The 20,646-nt window shown below is 42.4% G+C and overlaps 1 protein-coding gene across 8 annotated transcripts in view; it reads left to right on the plus strand.

The window, feature by feature from the left end:
• Positions 1 to 20,646, plus strand: part of cep170aa (centrosomal protein 170Aa) — a 41,179-nt gene that overhangs the window by 17,385 nt on the left and 3,148 nt on the right. For 3 of the 8 annotated variants that reach the window (XM_051379849.1, XM_051379857.1, XM_051379863.1), the window contains exons 6-22: positions 19 to 77; positions 207 to 438; positions 2,103 to 2,240; positions 5,574 to 5,744; positions 6,236 to 6,541; positions 11,790 to 12,143; positions 12,420 to 12,709; positions 14,605 to 14,694; positions 15,458 to 15,566; positions 15,719 to 17,266; positions 17,564 to 17,614; positions 18,678 to 18,951; positions 19,185 to 19,416; positions 19,820 to 19,987; positions 20,085 to 20,173; positions 20,325 to 20,418; positions 20,512 to 20,563. In XM_051379849.1, the coding sequence (XP_051235809.1) occupies positions 19 to 77; positions 207 to 438; positions 2,103 to 2,240; positions 5,574 to 5,744; positions 6,236 to 6,541; positions 11,790 to 12,143; positions 12,420 to 12,709; positions 14,605 to 14,694; positions 15,458 to 15,566; positions 15,719 to 17,266; positions 17,564 to 17,614; positions 18,678 to 18,951; positions 19,185 to 19,416; positions 19,820 to 19,987; positions 20,085 to 20,173; positions 20,325 to 20,418; positions 20,512 to 20,563 (4,257 nt within the window). Of the gene's footprint in view, positions 1 to 18; positions 78 to 206; positions 439 to 2,102; positions 2,241 to 3,907; positions 3,994 to 5,573; positions 5,745 to 6,235; positions 6,542 to 11,789; positions 12,144 to 12,419; positions 12,710 to 14,604; positions 14,695 to 15,457; positions 15,567 to 15,718; positions 17,267 to 17,563; positions 17,615 to 18,677; positions 18,952 to 19,184; positions 19,417 to 19,819; positions 19,988 to 20,084; positions 20,174 to 20,324; positions 20,419 to 20,511; positions 20,564 to 20,646 lie in introns of those variants that run through there. The other 5 variants (XM_051379888.1, XM_051379870.1, XM_051379877.1 and 2 more) reach the window with 5 other exon arrangements.

Below are 20,646 nucleotides of genomic sequence, written 5' to 3' on the forward strand. Positions count from 1 at the left end.
TTAACCTGTCTGTCTCACATACCAACCTGTTCACGGTGGTGAGAGGAGAGCTCACAGTGCCTGAGGAGGCTCTAAAGGTAAGAACACACACAACCTGTACTTTAAAACATACTGTCAAATATCAATGTTCACCATGACACACATGTTGTAGTATACTACTTAAATACCTACCCTTTCTTCTGATTCATTTCCTCATCTCCTTTTAGCATGAAAAGTTCACCAGCGGCCTCCAGCTCAGCAAGAAGCCATCCAACGGTGAAACCACTACCACCACAACCACAAGCAAGTCTCCCGCTAAGACCCCAACAAAGACACTGAAATGCCCAAGTGGCAGCACACTTAGGCCAGCGGAGAGTAGAGCAACAGACGGGGTCCCTTCCTCCAAAGAGCACCAAGCTAAACCTGTGGACACTCAAAAAGCAGATGAGAGGATAGGAGGTGAGAGACAGATCATAGAGGAAATTGTGACGGTATAAGAAATGTGAAGCCGTCTCAGAAATTGTATTGAGCTTTTTGGATGTCTGTTTTGCATCATTGGTACTTAATATTTATTGTGAATTTAATTTTCTGTGTTGATTCGGTCTACTGTTTACATTATTTCCTTAAAATTAGATTTATTCACTGCTATCACAAGGCCACTCGTTTAAATAATACACTATTACTAATACCAAAATGTCATTGTTTCAACACCAGTTCACAGAATTTGGATGTATGGTGACTTTCTACAATAGCTTCTCTGTTCTGCGTTCATATGTTGTAGTCCATAGTCTACATTTATGCAACAAAAATGCACAAATCACATCACATACATGTTTTTAAACTGAGATTAAAGCATGTTAGGATGGATTTCTCCCCCAAAAAACACATTTTCAGACAGAATATGGTGAAATTAAGTGTGGTTGGCTTTTATCCCAGGCCAGTAGGGGGTGGACATGGTCACCAGGGAAAGGGTTTTAACCACCACACCAACATTCAGTCACTTTGTTTTACCATGAAGGCGGTTTATGTCTGAGGGTGTTCCTAATAATTGCTATCACTGACCAGGCTGGGGTGCTAGCAGGGGTCCAGTTTAAGCTCCAGATGTTGAAACAAGGCCACACAGGGCTTGTGTTATTGCACAGATTAAGCAGTAACAGGGTCAGAGTGTGTGCATAATTCAAACCCATATGCCTGCACTACTTTTTATAAAATGCAGCAACATTCACAACCATGCATTTACGTTTGCACATTTGGCCAAAAACAAGCACATATGCACGTACTTTGTTACATATCTCTCCATCTGCGGCTCATGTGTTTAATGACACCCTTTCTGTGGTTCTGTGGGTGTAATCCTGCAGTGTCGCTACTGTAATACCAGGCCTCACCCAGATATTATACCTCATAGTGGGCATACATTCAGTAGCTTTTATATAGAAGGCCACTTCTTACTGCACGCAATTTTGCACAGAGTGTCTGTAATTATCTGGATATGCTGTGATCAATAATACATAGCTCAGGATAAGGGGTACTTAAAGGAAAAGAAGGTAAAAGAAGAGGGTAAAGCAGGGAGAGGTTAACACAGGAGGAGGCACAGTGATCTAAATCACTGGTTCAAATCTGGCTGGAGACCTTTCTTGCATGCCATTCCTGTCTCTCTTAACTACATTTCCTGCCATTTCTCTACTGTGCCGTCCACTTTAAAAAAAGAAGTTGTCACAGGATATTCATCCCATGTCAGTTTTCTTTCTAATGGGGACACAGAGGCAAACGGAAAGTCCCTCTTTTATTTAAACTGCTTGTGTCTGAGAGAGAGTGAGAGAGAGAGAGAAAGAGAGAGAGCAAGCATGATAGAGAGTGTGCACGTCTGTGTCCATCCTGCTAAAGTTCTGAAAATAGGTCAGTGGTGCAAGACCTGACCAGAGGGGAACTAACACACAAACATGTAAATACACAAAAAGCAGCAGGGTTCACATTGTGTCATCATGATACAATGTTTATTGTACAGTTTATGTCGACAGTACCAGATAATAAACATGTTAAACATGGCAGTTAAAGTTATGTTCAAATGTGCACTTTCTGCAAGGCTTTGTTAAAATGTAAATGCATTTATGCATCTGTCTCAGGGGATGTTACAGCGCTGCCTCGTGGGACCCCCCTGTATGGCCAGCCGTCTTGGTGGGGGGATGGGGATGCAGATGATGAGAACTCCTTCAAACAGGAAACCAAGTCATCCAACAAAAAACATGACAGCTCCATTTCAGGTAGATAATATTCGGATTTTGAACCTCCAATCACATCATCACACACACGCTCTCCTCATCACTGTTATTCAAACATGCAGTGCAGAAAATTATGGATACAGTTGTTTAAATGTGTGGACACAAAATCATATTGCCAAAACACCGGTGCTGTGAATGGAAGAAAGCTGGTAGATTCTTAAATGATGTTGATGTCAAATTAATTGTCACAATTGAGTAGTCTTGGCTGGGAGTAAAGGTTGTAAAAATTATTTTATGGGAAAACAACATTGCACATGAAGTAGAAATTTGGTTGTTGACCATTACAACAGTTAGTAGAAAGTATAGAAAATATAGTTTCTATATGAATAAACAGAACTATTTTATGTATTTTGGTATGTACTTTCAGCAAAAAGAGAAAAAACCCAGAATGTTATGGTACAGTAGGTATATATTACTGTATGCTACAAACAGTATGGTATTTGATAGCTCACTGATACATTGAATCATGCAGTTCAGGTTATTTTATCTTAGTAGTGAAATAGTAGCTTGATCTTAATGCCCTTTAACTCTGTTTATTTGGTCTGTGTTGGAGGGCTAATGGTGACTGTGGTGTGTTTGTATGTGTAACAATGTATGTATCCAAGTGCACACAAAGGCTTTTTTCAGAGCCTGTATGTATGTCAGTTTGCCTACAATATGTGTGTGTAGAGTGACTGTTGGACTGGGGGGATCCTGTTGACTGGTGGTGGATAGTCAGAGTAACAGGATTAGAGGCTACCCCAATCGTAAAACAGCTCAGCGAAGCAAAATCAGTCTGTGCCAGGCTGGTTTAGTGTGGACCAGTGTAGTCAGAAGGAGTGGGGGAGGTTAATCATACACAAACATTGGAGCAGACTGAAGCGTCCTCAAATCTCTCGCCACATCTGGATGGATTGTCTGGCAGCGTCTTCATCAGCCTAAAAAGGAATACTTTGTTCATCAGCTCTTTTAACAATTGGTTATTTTAATTATTTCTGTCTTACATCATGCAGATTCTGCAGAGGATTTTAGAAAATAATTCCTCTGTTAGAGATTAGAAAAGACTCATTTTGGAGTAAATCTGTGCAAGTGTGGCAGGGTCATTTGAAACCCTTTCCAAAAAATCAGGCGAATGGGATTGGCTACTTCAGTCATGGAAGTGGGTGAGTGGAAGGCATTATGCCCAGCATTGACTTTTAGACTAGAGTATTGAATGGATGGTGGATGGATTTGTTTTGTAAAGCAGTATGCTCCAGAGGGTGTTGTGCAGTGTATTTATGTAGGTTACATGGATCGCAGCATGAAAATATCTTTTCAGTGTACATGTTTTAAAAATAGAGTGAGCATGCCCTTTATATCTAACTCTAATCAAATGTTAACATCAGATATATCTTATATCTGCGAAGGGGAAGTGAAAGAGAAAACGAGAGGTTCGAGGCAGGAAGCGATTTTGTTGAGAACGTGTTTTTGTATGTCAGTTAAGTTTAGTGTGTGTCCTTTTCTCCTTCCCAGTGAATAGGCTGTGTTGTCAGAAACCCCTACCCCCTTCCTTGTGTATTGTCACTCACGCCGATTGGGTTACGCCATTGCACCAGCTCCCCCATTCGTTCAAACACACACACGCACACACAAACACACACACACACACACACACACACACACACACACACACACACACATGCACACAGCGTTCAAACAGACCACTCTCTCACTCTATACTGCTGCAATCATTAGCTAACCACTTTCTAATTCTCTGGTAAGTATTGCTCTCAATTCCATATACTTTGGCTACTGGAGCTGGTCAAGAGCTTTCAGTTTGAATCAACTTTTTTATTCGTGTGACATCCACTTGCTTTTTTACCTGTGGCTCTTTTCGAAACTATTTGATCAGCTAACTCTGATCAAATAGTTTAGAATCTGGAATGAGAAGTCAGACACTTTGTGGGTTATAAATAGGTTTGTTATTTAAAGTCAGTCACACTTACCTCATAGCAGATGCCTTTTGTAAGTTTGTTGAATGTCCGTCCAGGATGTCACTATGGTGACGTCAATGGAAACTTTTATAGTAATCACAAATATTTACACTTATGAGATATAGGAAATTTAGTCAGTTCATCATACTTTTAAGAACAGAGCAGATAAATAAAATGTTTTTACTGTAGTTTAAGTCTGTTTGTTTTTAGAGTTTGTAGAGCTGGATAGAAATGTGAACACTGTAGTGACTCTAGATAAAAATCTTTTGTCATCTTTTTTTCATGATATCACTTTCTCAGTTAAGCCATTGCATCTTAAGCATCATTCAGCCTATTTGATCTCTCTCTTTTGATCCTCATATTATCAGTCTGTTTAAATCCATGTTGTAGATCTTCCCAAACTTGTAGAGCAGCTTATGCTGGCAACCGCAGGTCTTGTTTCAGAGAGTCCAAAGGGATTCTTTAATCCTTCAGTTTAGTTGATAACACTGAAGTGGAAAATAAGCCTTTCAATTCAAAGATTCTGTTTTTGGGAAGTTCCTGTTTTGTCTCTTGCATTCTCAAGAAGCACAGTCATATTTAGAGAATATATTATTCATGAGAAATTCATTCAGTATTTTTTACTAGTAATTATAGTCTGCAAAGTAAATTTCTGTATCTTGCTTTATACTGCCGATTGCCATATGTTCCTTCATTTGCTCTCCAAACTGAAGCAGATGGCCCCTCTAATTTCTGAAAGTGTCATTTATCATATTCAGATCCTACAGAGGCTCTGTTTGTTAATATGAACAGATGAGAAAATAAGTGCTCCATATTGTGAGTGCCCCAAAGCAGGTTTTAAAGGTCTGTACCAGCACTTCTTGTCCTGCCAGGAGTCACATGACTCGTGTGGGTTTTTGTGTATATGTATATAACAGAGTGAAACAGACAGACAGAGACAGAACACATACATGTGCATTTCTTTGTAGTACATGTAGTTCATAGGTCCAATAAATGATCAGAGACACTGAAGAGAGGATCATGATTGAATTGGTCCATTTTGGGAATAGCTTGACCTTTGACCTTTGATAATGAATCCTAGTATTCATCTCTAACTGGAACATTGGGATGTGTTTTTTTTGTTTTGTTTTTATACCATATATACAAGTCATACAGATCTGTTTGTGTTTCAACTCAGAAAGCTTGAACCAGGATTCTTTGAGCTTCTATTTTTTTAAACAGTGCTCATGAACATCAATATTTAAATCACTGGGGTGCCCTGATAGCTCACCTGGAAGATCTGGTGCCACATGAACCAAGCTGTGTCCTTTTTTAAATGTAATTAAAATTGTTAGTAACACCTTTACTTGTTTTTCAACCTCAGACAGCAAAGAGGCACGTAGAGGGGAGAAAGCTAAAGAGGACGGCCTTCATGCATCTGCTGCCCACGATTCCAGTTACTTTGAAATCCCTACCAAGGAGGGTCACATGGCCAGTAACGGCATCCATGAGATTCCCACCAAGGACACAGAGGGCAGTGCTTCTCATACTACAGGTGAATTATACATTTAATTTATTCAGATTTCCTGGGAATAAAAGTACCTGTGTGTATATTTTTTATCTTTCAGAGTTTATAGTGGTGTAATGTAACAATTAAGACTTTGTAGTTCATGATAATAGCAAAGATAGTAAATCACGACTACATTTATTTGCCACATTAGTACAAATTATATATTTACATTAAATTCCCATCAAGCCAGCCTTTCTGGGAAATGTTTATGGGACAAAGAGACTTTAATTTACGACACAAAACAGGAAGTAGCAATTGTTTCTCTAGCACAGACCCAGTATCATTCTGGAACTGAAACCGTCAGCTGATTTGATTATATAAAAAAAAATCCATTTACTGTATATTTATAGGAAGTTAATTATACCAATAAATCACAGATATACATTAAATTTTTAAAAGAACTTCACTCAGCACAACTATGTTTAGTCACATTCACTGACTGACACAGTAACAAAACTGCAATGTCTCCTCCACAGCTCAAGGTCACGCCTCCTTCACTATAGAGTTTGACAATACCTCTCCTGGGAAAGTCACCATTAAAGACCATGTGTCAAAGTTCACACCCGACCACCACAGATCTCGCTCCAAGAAGAGTGGCGCAGGAAGTGGAGGAGCAGGAGGGAGGGATTTGAGCACACTGCAAGCCGCTATGATGGCATCGGAGAGCAAGGTGGCCGATTGGCTGGCCCAGAACGACCCCACTCTGGTGCGCAGCGAGTCAACGGAGGACGACAGCAAGAGCATCAAGAGCGACGTGCCGGTCCATCTCAAAAGGCTAAAAGGTAGAGGTTGTTTTCTCTTAACATTTCTATATCTGTGGATTGTGTTGAAGCTTTTGCTGTACCCTTTTCTGGCCCTTTACTTCTCCCTCGATCATTTCTCTTCCTTTTCTTTTCTCTCAAAAAAGATTCTCATCAACACAATAATATTCACTTGTGAGTTATCACTTATTTCACCAACATTACCTAGGGCTGCACGATTATGCCCTAAATGATAATCCTGATTATTTTGATCAATATTGAGATCCTGATTATTTCACAGTTACAGAGCAGCTCCCCAAAAGCAGAGTTTTCTATAAGCTGAGCGCACATTTTGAACATTAATATCATAGACGATCCTGTTCATTTAATTGTGGGATGCTAAAATCGTGATTGCGATTAATAATCGATTAATAGTGAAGCCCTAAAATAACCATGATACTACTGTGTCATACTTTTATGCTACAAGATTTTGCACATGGTCTTTCCATTAGTCTCTTCCTATACTATGTGAAGACTGGGTTTATTTTTTGTTATGAGCCTGGGTTGCTGGCTGTGGTAACCAAGCCAGGGGATTAGCACCTAGCAGACAGAAACATTTAAACCCCTATCTACTCCTCTACTGCTCTGACATCCAATGACAAGGCTTAGCATGAGTAGCATAGTACAACCCACCCACTGAATTTCACTTTTTCTCCATTTACAGACATATTATCCAGTGAGGAGCACATATTATATGCATACTACTTCATGGAAGTTAATATCTGACTACAATGGCTTTAGATGTGGCTGGTTTTTTCTTTTGCATTGTCAGTATGGACATCTAAATCTTCTCTGTTTACCTCTGTTGGCTTGTTGCTATGTATCCTTTGGGTAAGGTTTGGGATTGCTATGACTTTAAATTGCATGCTTCTCTGTTTCTTTGTTCCCTTTACCTGTAAGTAGCCAACTGAGTAGGCTCCTGCTGCCAGGTTTTTTTTGGTGAGAATGGGCCAGACTAGGCAAGGCTATTTGCCGCCAGTAAAGAGAGTTTAAGTTTGATGCTAAGCTAGGCTATGGCAGGCCACATGCTGGTCATGACTTAATTAAATGGAAGTCAATTTATAATGTTGTTGACATGTGTGGGGGGAGGGACTAGCAGACAGGAGCTGATGAAAATGAAAATCTTTGATGCAGGAGTGGAAAGCAGGGAAGCTAATTCATTAGATAGAGTTAGTACTACATGCATGTCAACTGGCTGACAGAGTGGCTCACCTGATGGATGATTATGTTGCTAACTGACTGTCTGACTGAGTTAGGGTCTGCTAGACACTGCAGATTTTTCCAACTGAAGCTGTTGCTGATTGAAACTTGATGAGCTGGCCCTTGGTATTTCAGGAATGGACTGTGGTTGTAACACGAGTTAAGGGAGGAAAACCAAGAAAAATCGCAAAAAAAGGCAGGAAAAAAAATTAGTCAAAAGAGTCAGGAGGAGAAGAGGGAGAGAGAGGACAAAGAGGGATGGATAGAGGGCAGGTGGACAGCTGGATGGGAAGCTGTCTATTGATGCCAGCTGTGGCCATGTGAGCCGTGAAAAAGCAGGTACAGTAGAAAGACAGGTGAGAGGGTGAGGAAGGCGGGAGAACCTCACTGTAATACTTAGAGCAGCATTTGCAGCAATAACAGCAAAGATGATTGGACAAAGAAATGAAGGAAGGGGAGAGAGAGAGAGAGAGAGAGAGAGAGAGAGAGAGAGAGGCTTGTTGCCTGGACTGCGGTGAAAGCGGAAAGGGAGGCGGTAAATGAGGATAGAGCAGTTTTTGGTAGATAGTTGTTATAGTAACAGTGATGCAAATGATGTCAGGGGAAAAGGAATTACAGGAATACATTTCCAAATAGCATGTCTTTGATTCTGTGTGTGTGAGACTGCGGGAGCATGTGTGAGAAACGCACTTCAGCGCTGATTGAGGGCGTGTGTGCGGCATGGGCTGCTCACATGTGGATTTGTGTGGCTAAAATCTGTCGTGTCTGTGTTTGCTGTATGTGTGTATTTGAGACGTGCTCAGCACTGATCTGCAGACAAGCAGTGCAGCATGTGTGAGAAGAGGCGTGTGAGATGTGCTTAGGGTGTGTCATAGAGGTACTAGGCAGAGAGAGAGGCAGAGGTTTAGCGGGGAGGCAACTGAGCCAAAGCTTTTGATTTGTAAACATCAAGGTGAGTTTTTCTCTTCTTGCTGAAAGCAGCAATGTAAAAGATAAATCTTTATACCGTCTGTTATTTCTGTCAATGTTGGAATATGAACTGTGTGTATTATTGAAAGATCTGAACATCTGTGGACTCTGATCAGTATAAGTCTGTAAATGTATGATCTAAAATGTTATTGTTATTTTTTTGTGACTTTGATTCCTGATTAGTATGTCATGCACAATGGTATTCATTCGCAGCAGGAATAAATGCTTAACAGTCACAAGGGTTGAACTTCCACATTGTGTGTGCATATTGCTCTCTATTGTAAGCTCACATACAGCACAATTCTGTGTATGTTTGTGGTTGCATGTTTGCTTGTCTGTTTGTGCGGCTGTGCATGCATGTCAACTAAGTGCATCCCTGTGTCGGGCACTCAGTTTGCGTGCCTGTGTTTGCGTGCGTGTGCATACACCCAGCGGTGGACGCAGAGAGCAGCTCCACTGTGAGTCATGGCGGGGAGAGCGGGGCAGAGCTCTGGACTCTCACAGATACCTCTGTTCTCCTCTGGCCCTACCAACAGCTTCTTTGTCTGGGGCACTCAGCATGAAAGACTTGCCCCTCTCTGTCTGCCTATCTGCTGATCTGCTCAAGCTACTGTAACGCTCTATTGCCTTCTTTTCTCGTTCCATTAATGCAGTTTTTTGTGTTTTTTTTATGCGTTATTCAGTTTCAAACAATGATAAAAGACAGGAAAGATGGAGGAGGTGGATGGTGAATTATGACAAATGAGCTGCAGACTCAGATATGCCCAAGGCTACAATACCTAAAGGAGTGCTCCAGCAATTGAATATTGTACTTTAATGAAGTTGTGGGATTTTAAAAAAGAAAGCAGCAGAGCCTGATATATCTTGACATTTAGGCTACATTTGCACTGTAGGCAAAAGTCAACCAAATTTGATTGTTTTGCTCATATTTGACAGTGTGAACAGCACAAATCTCATCAAATCTCATCATTTCCATTCTGATTTGGGCCACTTTCATATATGGTCCTAAATCAGTTACAGATCAAATTTTCTGCAGTGCGACCTCAGTATGAACAAATCATAATTCATGTGACTTTTACACCACTCTAGATTGACATTCATCACTGTCCTTCATTGGCGGGAGTCACTCTGTGAATACAAACATGGAACACAGCTGTGATGGAGGTTGTAAGTGGAGGGGCAGTGAGGTGTTAGACCCTATAAGTAAAAACTTGAGGGGTTGAACTGTAATCGCTCTGTGTTTGCTCTGACTCCTTATCCACACACACCTCCATTCAGAAGTAGCAGCCGTTGCTTCACAATGGCTTGTGTGATGTAAATCAGTGGAGTGCCCCCTCTAAGTACACAATACCTATATTGATATTGATAATGTGATATACTGATACATCACCTTTGTTTGAATTGGACGAATGTCGCACCTTGCCAATTGTTGCTGTCATCCTCCAAATAATTATATAAATAATTATTTTCATAGAGCACTGTCCATAATTTAACTTTCAGTGCAGACTACAATAAAGATAAATCTAGCAATAAAGAAGAATTTACGTTACATCAGAGCATCAGACTTATTCAAAGTCACGGTGTGTGGACAGTTCCCCAGGCAAATCACTGTGGTCCACTCAGCCATAGAGGGCACTTCTTCTCTAGTACTTGATTCAGCTCTTGCACACTGTGGCTATAGTGACAATAGCTTTGCACATCATCACTTGGTTATAAATTCACTCCAATGAAAAACAGTTGTATTTTGTAAGTATTTGAAGTCATACTGTATAGGGTGTAAATAGATACATTCATTTAATTGACCTGCTGGTGAGCTGAGATAGATGTAGACGTCAGATGAAGTGACGCTATAGTATACATTTTTAAACCATAGTTAGGAGAAAGAATGAGAAACAATAGTTCCAGTATCCAAACCTTTGCAATGATTTCTGAAAGTGTGTGAAGTAAAAGTGTTTTCATCCAGTCATCCGCAACAACAGTCATGTGGTGTTTCCTCCCTTTCTCTCCCTCTGACACCCTTGACTGTTGGCTCGTTAACTGACTGGCTGTTTGTGTGAGTGGCTGTCAACTGTAGTGGCAATATACTACATCCTGAGCCTCCTAGAGTTAAGACTTCCCACTCTCTCTCTCTCTCTCTTTGGCTTTTTCTTTTCTCCCACTTAATCCAGTTTCTCTCCTTTCCCAGCCACCCTCTTTTCCTCTCCCCCTAACCTCCTTCCCAGTCCAGCCTCTCCTTTTCTTTCTCAGCCTCCTTTCACCTCCCCTCCTCCTCCATCCCTGAAGCCCTTTCTCCCCCTCCACACACACACTCACATCCAGCCTTCTACTCTGCTTCCCCCTCCATGTACTACTACTCCCCTCCCCCTTGCCGCTCTCTCTCACTGCCAGTAGGCAGGGCCAGTAACCGTGTGGGTGGCATGTCTGGATTAGCGTGGCACACTGTCTGCCTTCGTACAACATTGAGAGGACATGCTGATTCGACCCAGACTAGTCAAAATGTAGAAATAGCAGTGATGTGGTAGGTAAAAGAGGCATTGTGATAGTTGGATGATTAGATTCAGGCCACAAACGAAAGGTCATAGTTCATTTAGGCCGTAAAGGTTAGCAAACATTTGTTTCTTGTTGTGGTATCCACAATGGATGTGCCTTCAGGAAGATGTGGTTCTGCGCTGTGGTTTATATGGGACTGTTTTTCTTCTCCTTGTTCTTGGTTGCTTGATTTAAGTAGACATGTGAACAGCCACACTCATTGTTGTGTATTGTACTGCCCAATACTGTTGGATGGTATCTTTATGGGTGCACAACAGTCTGTTGCTATGTTACTGCTGTGTACACATGTTATCATATGGATTTAAGAATGCTAGCTAATGTAATATCCTAAAGGTTACAGTATAAGAATGTCAGTTATTTAATATAAATAATGTTAAATTGTTTGATTTAAATCCATCCCAGGCAAGAAAACACATCTATTTGATTGTGAATTACAAATATTATATATATTTGCTGTTGTTGAAAAATAAGCTTGGTAGTAACTGTGATCTCTCTTTTTGTGTCCTCATAGGCAGCAAGCATGAGGATGGCACCCAGAGTGACTCAGAGAATGGACTGGGCCTGCGTTTCGCCAACCGCCGTCATGCCCTCGAGGAACGCCTAAAAGCAGCACACGGCCACGTGGGAGGAGGAGCAGGAGGGGGGAGCATAACAGTGAGCGGGACCAGAGCAACTGGCCCCCGCACTGCTTTCATGATCGAGTTCTACGATGAGGAAAACCCTCGCAAGCGCCGGTCGTATTCATTTTCCCAGACTGCACCCCTGCAGGGTGTAGGAGCTGGTGGGGAGGGACTGTGTCCCCAGCCTCCATCTCACCCCAAGGTGTTTAGCATTTCCACCTCTGCTACTACAGCCTCAGACTCAGGTAATGAAACAGTGATTTCATTTTTATTCTATGATACTCTCTCTATGAACAGTTTTCCTAAAGAAAATGTTCAGAGTGCATTTGAAAGAGGGAACATCTTGAAATTAAGTCAAGACACTTTGAAGGCTCTATCATGTTTTGTTCAAAAGTATCTTTCTTTGCCCAAAAAGTGAAACTGAACAAAACTTTATCATTAACGTAACTAATTTGCAGAAGTTGCAGTGAATCTGCATGTTTTTGTAATAGCTGTATTTTTACTCTATACTTTATCTCTAGGTAAGGTCCCAGCTCCGATACCGGCTACAGTTACTGCAGGTGCCCCTACAGCGGCTCGCGTTCTTCTCAAGCAGAGGTCAGAGGATCCGAGTATCGGCCGCAGTTCAGCCAGTACCGGGCTGGCAACAGGTAGCCCTACCAGCCCCAGCGAGGACGCCTCAGTTGTTGGAAGAGGAGCGGGAACTGCTGCAGGAGAGGCAGAGGACGACCACAGTGATAAGGGGACCTACACTATTGAACTGGAGAACAGAAACCCTGAAGAAGAGGAGGCCAGGCGCATGATAGACAAGGTAGGAGAGATTTTATCAAATGCCTGCACCATGGTCATTTCTGTTTTTTTGTATTTTGTTTTGAATTAGTTTTGTAATAAAAAGAGTAAGATGTTTTTTAATCTCTAGTTTTTTGATAAAAAAAAGCACTTTGCTGAATCTGCTAAACATATCCAATTTACTTTGAAGCTCATTCCCAAGAGTTGAACAGCCACACATTATTGTACTACACAACACTGCAGTATTTTACTGTGTCCTTGTAGATGCACTGCAGCTGTTTTCTGTTGCTATGTTACTGTTGTACTGTGTCATGATATGTATGTAAAACTATTTATTAATTCAATTGCATATTTTGTCTTTTCTTTTGCATTGCTTTATATAGTTTTGATAATGTAACTGTAAACTGCATGGAGCTAAAAAGCCACTATTGTTGGTCACAAACTGAGGCAGATTTTCTTTTCCAATTCATGTTTTTCTGCTTTACAATTCATGACTAGAGAAGGGCTTGAAGATAAAAAAATAAATATTGAGGTTATTTGAAGGACTTTAATTGAATTCAGATGACTCTAATCACCCCAGAAGACATTTGTCACTGTCCCTTTTTTGGTTATTTGTGAAAGTAGCAAGCATAATGACAAGAGCATAATTTAAACTTACTCTGCAGTAACTCTAAAGAGAAGGATTTGACCAAGCACAAACAGACCAGAGCAAGGTTAATGGTCTCTTTATTACCTGCTTCGTTTGCACTTTTATGGTTACCAAGTCCTTTGAGACTTTTTTTGTGCTGTTGCCACTAAAACAGCGCCATCATCTCTCAGCTGCCTTGGTTGACCACCACTTTATCCTCCCTGTCCCATTGGTAAACCTAATGCTTCTGTAATAGCCTGCGGAGACTTGCTCTATCAAGCACTGCCCTGTTTTATGAAAACGATGCTCCAGGGAGGCTGAAAAACCACCCTCAGTTTCTTACTGCTGCCCCTGTCTTGTGGCACAGCAGTCTTTCATGGTCACAGAAAACATGCCTGAAAGGGGCAAAGCAAAACACAGTGAGATGGTTTTATGTTAGTTTCAGGGTGAGATTTACCGGCTAAAAATAGCGTAAAAGCTAACATGTCCTCTGTCCTTCATTGCAAGTAAAGTACGAATTAAAAAGACTTCCTTTAAATAGTGCTAAACCATTCTAGACAGAAGTTCACCCTCTGTTTTAATAGCCACCTACCAGATTTGGAAGTTGCAACTGGAATCATATGTACTTATTTTTAGGAAGTTAAGTTGTTGCCAATTAAAGTTATTACATAGACAGAATTGAAACTTTACTAAATGACATTTTAAATAGGCACATGTCCCTTTAAGTGTTGTATACAGGTGTTATCTTAGGAGGAGCAGTGATATAATTAGTGGGGTGTATTTCTAGTCAGTGTTAGTCTGAGGGCTTACATTCAAAACTGGAAGTGTTGTTATGCTAATTCATGTAATTAGCTGACACACTAATTGGCACACTGCTCACAGTACGTCCGCTCTCGTTCTCTCTCCCTTTTGTAAATAGTGTGTGTGTGTGTGTGTGTGTGTGTGTGTGTGTGTGTGTGTGTGTGTGTGTGTGTGTGTGTGATTTCTGTTTGTTGCCATGGTACTCAACAATCAAGTGCAGATTGATGCTTTAATTCAACAGCATCTTCCTCTGCCTGTTCAGTTCACCTTTGTCCTTCAAGAGAACTGTAGAATAATATTATTAGGGTCTATAGATCATGAGGGTATTCAGTTTTCATTGAAAAGGGTGCTACAGTACTTATAGCTTTAGGATAAAGACGAGAATGACAAGTTCAGACATACATGCATAATGCCATAAGATTTGCATGCATTGAACTTTTGCCACATTGTCAGCTTTTGTTCCCTCCTGCTTTTTCAAATTTCTGTAGGTGTTTGGTGTGCAGCAGAACCAGGACTCTTCTTTTCTGTCAGACCTGAAAGAAGGAAAAGGAAAGGAAACAGGAGAGACAGGGAAAGAGGTAGACAACCATACTTTTACAGCTTATTTGCTACTACTTTTCTAAATAGAGTTTACGTTTGGTTTTCCCTTGTTGTCTCTCTCCTTCTCTGTCTGCCTTACCTCGGCTTATATGTTTACCTACACATACATACACAAGTTTCCATTACTTCAATAATGATGTGACTAGGTTTTGATTAGGTAACAAATTACCCTACATATTACTCTCATTGTTTCATAATGCCTCTCAGTCCAGTGTAGTATAGGGATTGTGTAAGGGGTAGATGAGGAATCATGCCTGAGTTTAATAATGTGAATCATACAGTCACTCCCATGGCTTGGCCACTCTACTCCCCTAGCCTGCTCATGGGAGTAGGCTAGTCCTCCCAGAGAGTGACCTAGATCATACCAAGACAAGGAGGGCCACGCTCAGCCCTCCAGGCAATTTATAAGCGGGAGGGGACAGTGTGCATGAGCATCGACAGCATTTCTATCAAGTCTTTTATGCCATTTAGATAGATTTTTTATGTAAAATGAGAAGCAATTGTTGCTCATTTTGCTGAAAGATGACGGTGGTGTTGGTGTGTCCAATTTAGGCTTACAAGCAGCCTCAAATCAGACAATTTGATTTCCAAGAAGAATACATATACAGAAATTCCACCACATAAATGCTAATGTCACTCATGATCTGTATATTGTGTGCTACTTTGTGCCACCGCTAATTGACTGAAGTGCTCTTTTTTCTTTCTGTCCTTCCCCCCCACCCTCCTCTTGTGTCCCCTCAGGCTGACTCGAGCTGGGTTTCTCAGTGGGCCAGTCTTGCTGCCAATCACACCAGGACAGACCCAGAGGGCTCAGGAGCAGAAACAGCCACCTTCCTGCACAAAGAGAGAGGTAATAGTCAATTGATTCACAGATAATGAAAAGGCCCAAATTAAATGTTGAAATGGAGTAAATCTTTTAAAATCACCAAACTTAATAGCATCTAAGGTATAAATCAGCACTTGAATCTCAGTTAAATGAGTTTGTCTTTTTCTCTCTTGAAGCTGATGCCTTTGAGTCTGGCTCGTCCCTCAGCAGAGGTGAATCCTCCTCCAGTTTGACCGACCGTAAGCGCAGGACCCTCCCCCAGCTCCCAGTGGATGACCCCCGTGCCAAATCCAGCACCAAAGCTCTGGGACTGAGGTCAGAAATTGGGGAGAAACAGGACACTGAACCCCAGGAAAAAGAGAACAAGGGAGACGGGGAGTCCCCAACTCCCGCTGGAGACGTTGAGATGACCAGTAAACGTAAACAAAGCTCCACATCTTCTCCATCCAAGGCTCCTCTCCGGACCTCTGGCAGCACTGAGCGGAGGAAGAGGTCAGAGGAGAGGAAAGGAGGTGGTGGGGCAGGAGAAGGCGGGGAGAAGTCTGGGAAGCCACTAGTGCGCCAGGGCAGCTTCACAATTGAGAAGCCCAGCGCTAATGTCCCTGCAGAGCTCATCCCACGCATCAACAGAGGCAGCAATGGACGTGAACGCAGTGACTCTGTGGGCAGCATGGATACTGCTACGCTCTTGAAGGACACGGAAGCTGTCATGGCGTTCCTGGAGGCAAAACTAAGAGATGAAAACAAATTGGACCAGAAAAGCAGTAAATCTGGCATCACATCTCAGGGTTCAGGCTCAGGCTTCCCCTCTCGGACTGACTCCATCTCTCCTGAGTCAGATGTGGACACGGCCAGTACAGCCAGTCATGTGGCTGGAGAGGTAGAGAGGAAAGCATCAGCTAGTAGCGAGCAAAAACGACGTTCCCTCAGCAGCTTGCACCGGGAGAAGAGTAACATCAGCACAGCTTCCAAGACCAGCGTCACTAACGCAAGCGCCCGTGAACGCTTGGAGAGGAAATCTAAAACAAGAACTGCAGAGGCGACGAGTCGGACGGATGCACGCCGCTCTGTTCAGCCGTCCTCTGCCTCCTCCAGAGCACGCCAGCCTTCTCTGGATCTCACCGATGATGACCAGACTTCTTCCTTCCCCATCTCTGACATCCTCTCCTCGGACCAGGAGACCTACTCTGGACCTTTGGGGCATTCCAAACTCGATAGCAGGTCTGCTAAAACCTCCACCAGTGGATCCTCCAAAACCAGCCGTACTCTTCAGGCAGCCACAACCTCCTCCCTGAACAAGCAGGCCTCACTGCCTCAGCCGCGACCCACAAGAGCCTCTCTTCTCCGCCGCGCCCGGCTGGGGGATACGTCTGACACGGATCTAGCTGACGCAGACAGGGTGTCTGTCGCTTCTGAGGTGTCCACCACCAGCTCCACCTCTAAGCCGCCATCTGGTCGGAAGGGACTGTCACGACTGGACCTGCTTGCTCAGCCACGTCGGAACCGCCTGGGCTCCATCTCAGCCCGCAGTGACTCAGAGTGTACAATGACACGGAGCTCCACCTCTTCATCCCGCCTGTCAGCTGAAACTGCTCTGCGTCTAGGCTTGCGCTCATCAACACCAACAGAGAACCGGTTGACACCCAGGATGAGGGCCAACAGCGTGTCCAAACTGAATGAGACCAAGACTAAGACCACTACATCTGGATACTGCTCGCCCACAGGTGAGCTCATCAGCTGAATGTCTAATTCTTTGTTTTATTCTGATGTATTATATATATTGTATATATTGTAGGAACAAGGAGAAGAGGGAAATTAAATTGCCCATCAAGGTTTCTTATTTTATTATTTCTATTCTTATTTTGTTATTTTTGATAGCATGGTTATAATTTGGTTTAAGGATCATGTCCAAAAAGTCTACACCATTGCATACCGTACATTATGTGTCAGTGTGTAAACATTTGTTCATAAACATTTCCACTGTGTTGTGACAAACTTGTGCATTGGTTGTCATCGTCCAGAGAGCTCTCAGCCCGAACCTGAGGGCGGGGATGCAGAGGAAGAGCTGATGGGTACTGTACCAGAACTGTAGCGGCTTGATTAGACAATGTGTGTGTGTGTGTGTGTGTGTGTTTGTGTCAGACCTGGGTCACAGCAATAGAATCTGCCACTGTCAATTAACTTAAAGTCCTTTGTTAAGGAACGTGCAAACTCAGGACTTTTACTTTTATGGATTTAAATTTTGCTATGACATCCTAAATTAGTTTGGAGTACCAGATGTAGATTTAAACGCTTAGTTTGCAGTGTTAGTACATCACACAAAGTATAATGACCCAGCTCTAGCATATATTGCCATGTTAACTCTGTGTCTCCTCCCTGACATCCATCAAGTAATGCTGTGATGAAGACCCAAATGCTCTACCCACACTCTCTGTCAAATCATTTTGCAACATTAGACTTCAAACTTCAAAACCCATGAGCAAATGGTTCTGGAACAGTGCTCCACCTTGTGGAGATTTCTATTCACACTTCAACTTTGTCCCATTTTACCCCTGAGAGACTGATAGAGCATGGTGTTGTCTCATCATGGTGCAGCTACATTAATGCAGCTGTTGTGTGACATTTTTGAACCAGCTTAACATATGCCTGGCTCTAACGAAGTTTCATGTACCTTGTTGGATGCTTTTGAGTTTCTGTTTGCTGCTGTTTTTTTGTTTTCAGAGTGGTTTTATTATCGCCAAAACTGAACTAAGAAAAATCTAATGCTTTGCTTCATCAGTGTTTCTTTTTTTACAGCCTCCCATTTTTAACTTTAGCTCAAGCAGGATATACAGTACATTGCATAGAATAACATGTTACTGGAACCTAAAGTTAATCTTTATTATCTTTGTCCATAGTTAAAACAATCCCTACTACCTACTATCTACAGCCTAAGAATACAGATTTAATCGCTCCTCTTGCACAGTATTTGAAGTTTGTCAGATCAAAGCAGGATTGGCTGAGGGCTGCCTCGGTAACAAAGTCTCTAATGTTCACAAGCTCATTTATTAACTTCATTAATAACAAATGTTTTAATGGAATAAAGTACAGTAACATTGGCTAAACGATCACACTGCCCTTCCATTACCTTCACAGTGTCCAGTAGCAGCAGGTGGAGACGTCTGCCGCCAGAGTATGGCTCCACTTCAGAGGAAGAGTTTGGCTCCAACCGGAATTCTCCAAAGCATGGAGGACGCTCCCACATGCGGCCTCATCATCTCGTCCCACACCGCAGCTCGAGACTCAGCACCACCGCGAGCCCAGGCTCTGGCGTGGTGACAGGTCCGGGTGGAGTGGGGGTCAAACACCGCATGAAAGAGCAAGAGGAGTATATCAGGGACTGGACAGCACACAGCGAGGAAATAGCCAGGTATTGATCTGCACTGATCTGTTTGAGACTGGTCTATTAGTTGTTAATGTTTAATGTTTTAATATGATGTTATAATGTAATGTTTAATAAGAGCTGTCCTTTATGGTTTAATGTTTTTGTTGATTATATATATGATATGTGATTACAGGTTATTGTGCATTATATGCAGGTTGCATGTGTTCATGTCTACTCTGAGTCCTAAAGAACCCCTCCATCTGTCTGATGGTTAACAGGTTATTCCCATGTGTGCGCAGGATCAGCCAGGACCTGGCTAAGGACTTGGCCATCTTGGCTCGTGAGATCCACGATGTGGCTGGTGAGATTGACTCAGTCAGCTCATCCGGCACGGCACCCAGCACCACCGTCAGCACTGCCGCCACCACCCCGGGATCAGCCATCGACACCCGGGAAGAGGTAGGCCCTGCACGTCCCACGCAGCCGGATATACAGGAGAGCATGAGAAAGGTGCCCGTTTTTCTTCCTCTATCATTGCCTTACTGCGTGTGCTTCCATTGCGCCTTTGCCATCCCTCATGAGTTGCTTCAATAAATATGGCCGCCTCTCTGTTGCTTTTTAGCTTTCTTCTGCTGTGAGAGGTATTCATTTATTACATCCATCTGCTCCACTTTTATTCCCTCATTTTTCTAATCCTAAATTTTAAGTAAGTTTACTTATTTTAGTACTATAGCATTCAAATCTAACTTTTGTTGGCTGGACAATTAAAGCTTTAAAGCTGCTTAGCGCTCTCTGAGAGAGTCCCTAATTCCTTCATTTCTCAACAATCTTTACTTAACTCTATTAACACTAGAGAAAAATGTCTTTATTTAACTCTTCTCTCCCTCCTACATCTCTCCCTGTCTTTGCCCAGTTGGTGGACAGGGTGTTTGATGAGAGCCTAAACTTCAGGAAGATCCCACCTGTGATTTCAACCAATAAGGCACCAGAGATCAACGGTAAACCGGTGGAGCTCCGCCCCCGTGCTCCTGACAGTCTGGAGCCCCGAGCTCTGAGGAGACGCACCTGGAACCGAGAGGAGGTGAGGAGCAACGGAGATCCCGGCATCAAAATTATAGAGGCAATCACTATCAGGTCGTCATATGTCAAAGTCCATTTCTTTCCCTCTGTGTATTCAGGCGGTGTTGGACAGCCTGCTGCTCAATTCAGTTTCTCAGCTGTCAACCAAGATCAGAAACTCTGTTGACAAAACAGCAGGAAAAATCAGGTAATTATACTTCATGATATTATCACCTTCCTTGAGTATGTAAACGTGTATTTACAGTGTATCTGTCCCTCAGTGAGCCATTATGTTGCTTTGAACACACAAAGCCTCTGTGAATAAACACGTGTCCACATTGTATGTTATTTCTCTTCAGGATATTGTTTAAGGATAAGGACAGGAACTGGGATGAAATTGAGAATAAGCTGCGATCGGAGAGTGACATACCACTCCTGAAAACCTCCAACAAGGTACTGTTGTCTGTCCAAACAATATTTGATGACAAGAAAAGTGTAGTGTTATTGAGAGCTAATAGTTGTTGTATTTATCCGACCTCTCCTCAGGAGATCTCCTCAATTCTGCTCGAACTGAAGAGAGTTGAGAAGCAGCTTCAAGGTAAAGATCATACTAGTACTAATAACAAATGTGGATTACCTGAGCTAGAAACAGACTTAAACAAACTGCTGTAGACAATTATG

Source organism: Dicentrarchus labrax, unplaced genomic scaffold, assembly GCF_905237075.1.
Source record: "Dicentrarchus labrax unplaced genomic scaffold, dlabrax2021, whole genome shotgun sequence".
NCBI classification, from domain to species: Eukaryota; Metazoa; Chordata; class Actinopteri; family Moronidae; genus Dicentrarchus; species Dicentrarchus labrax.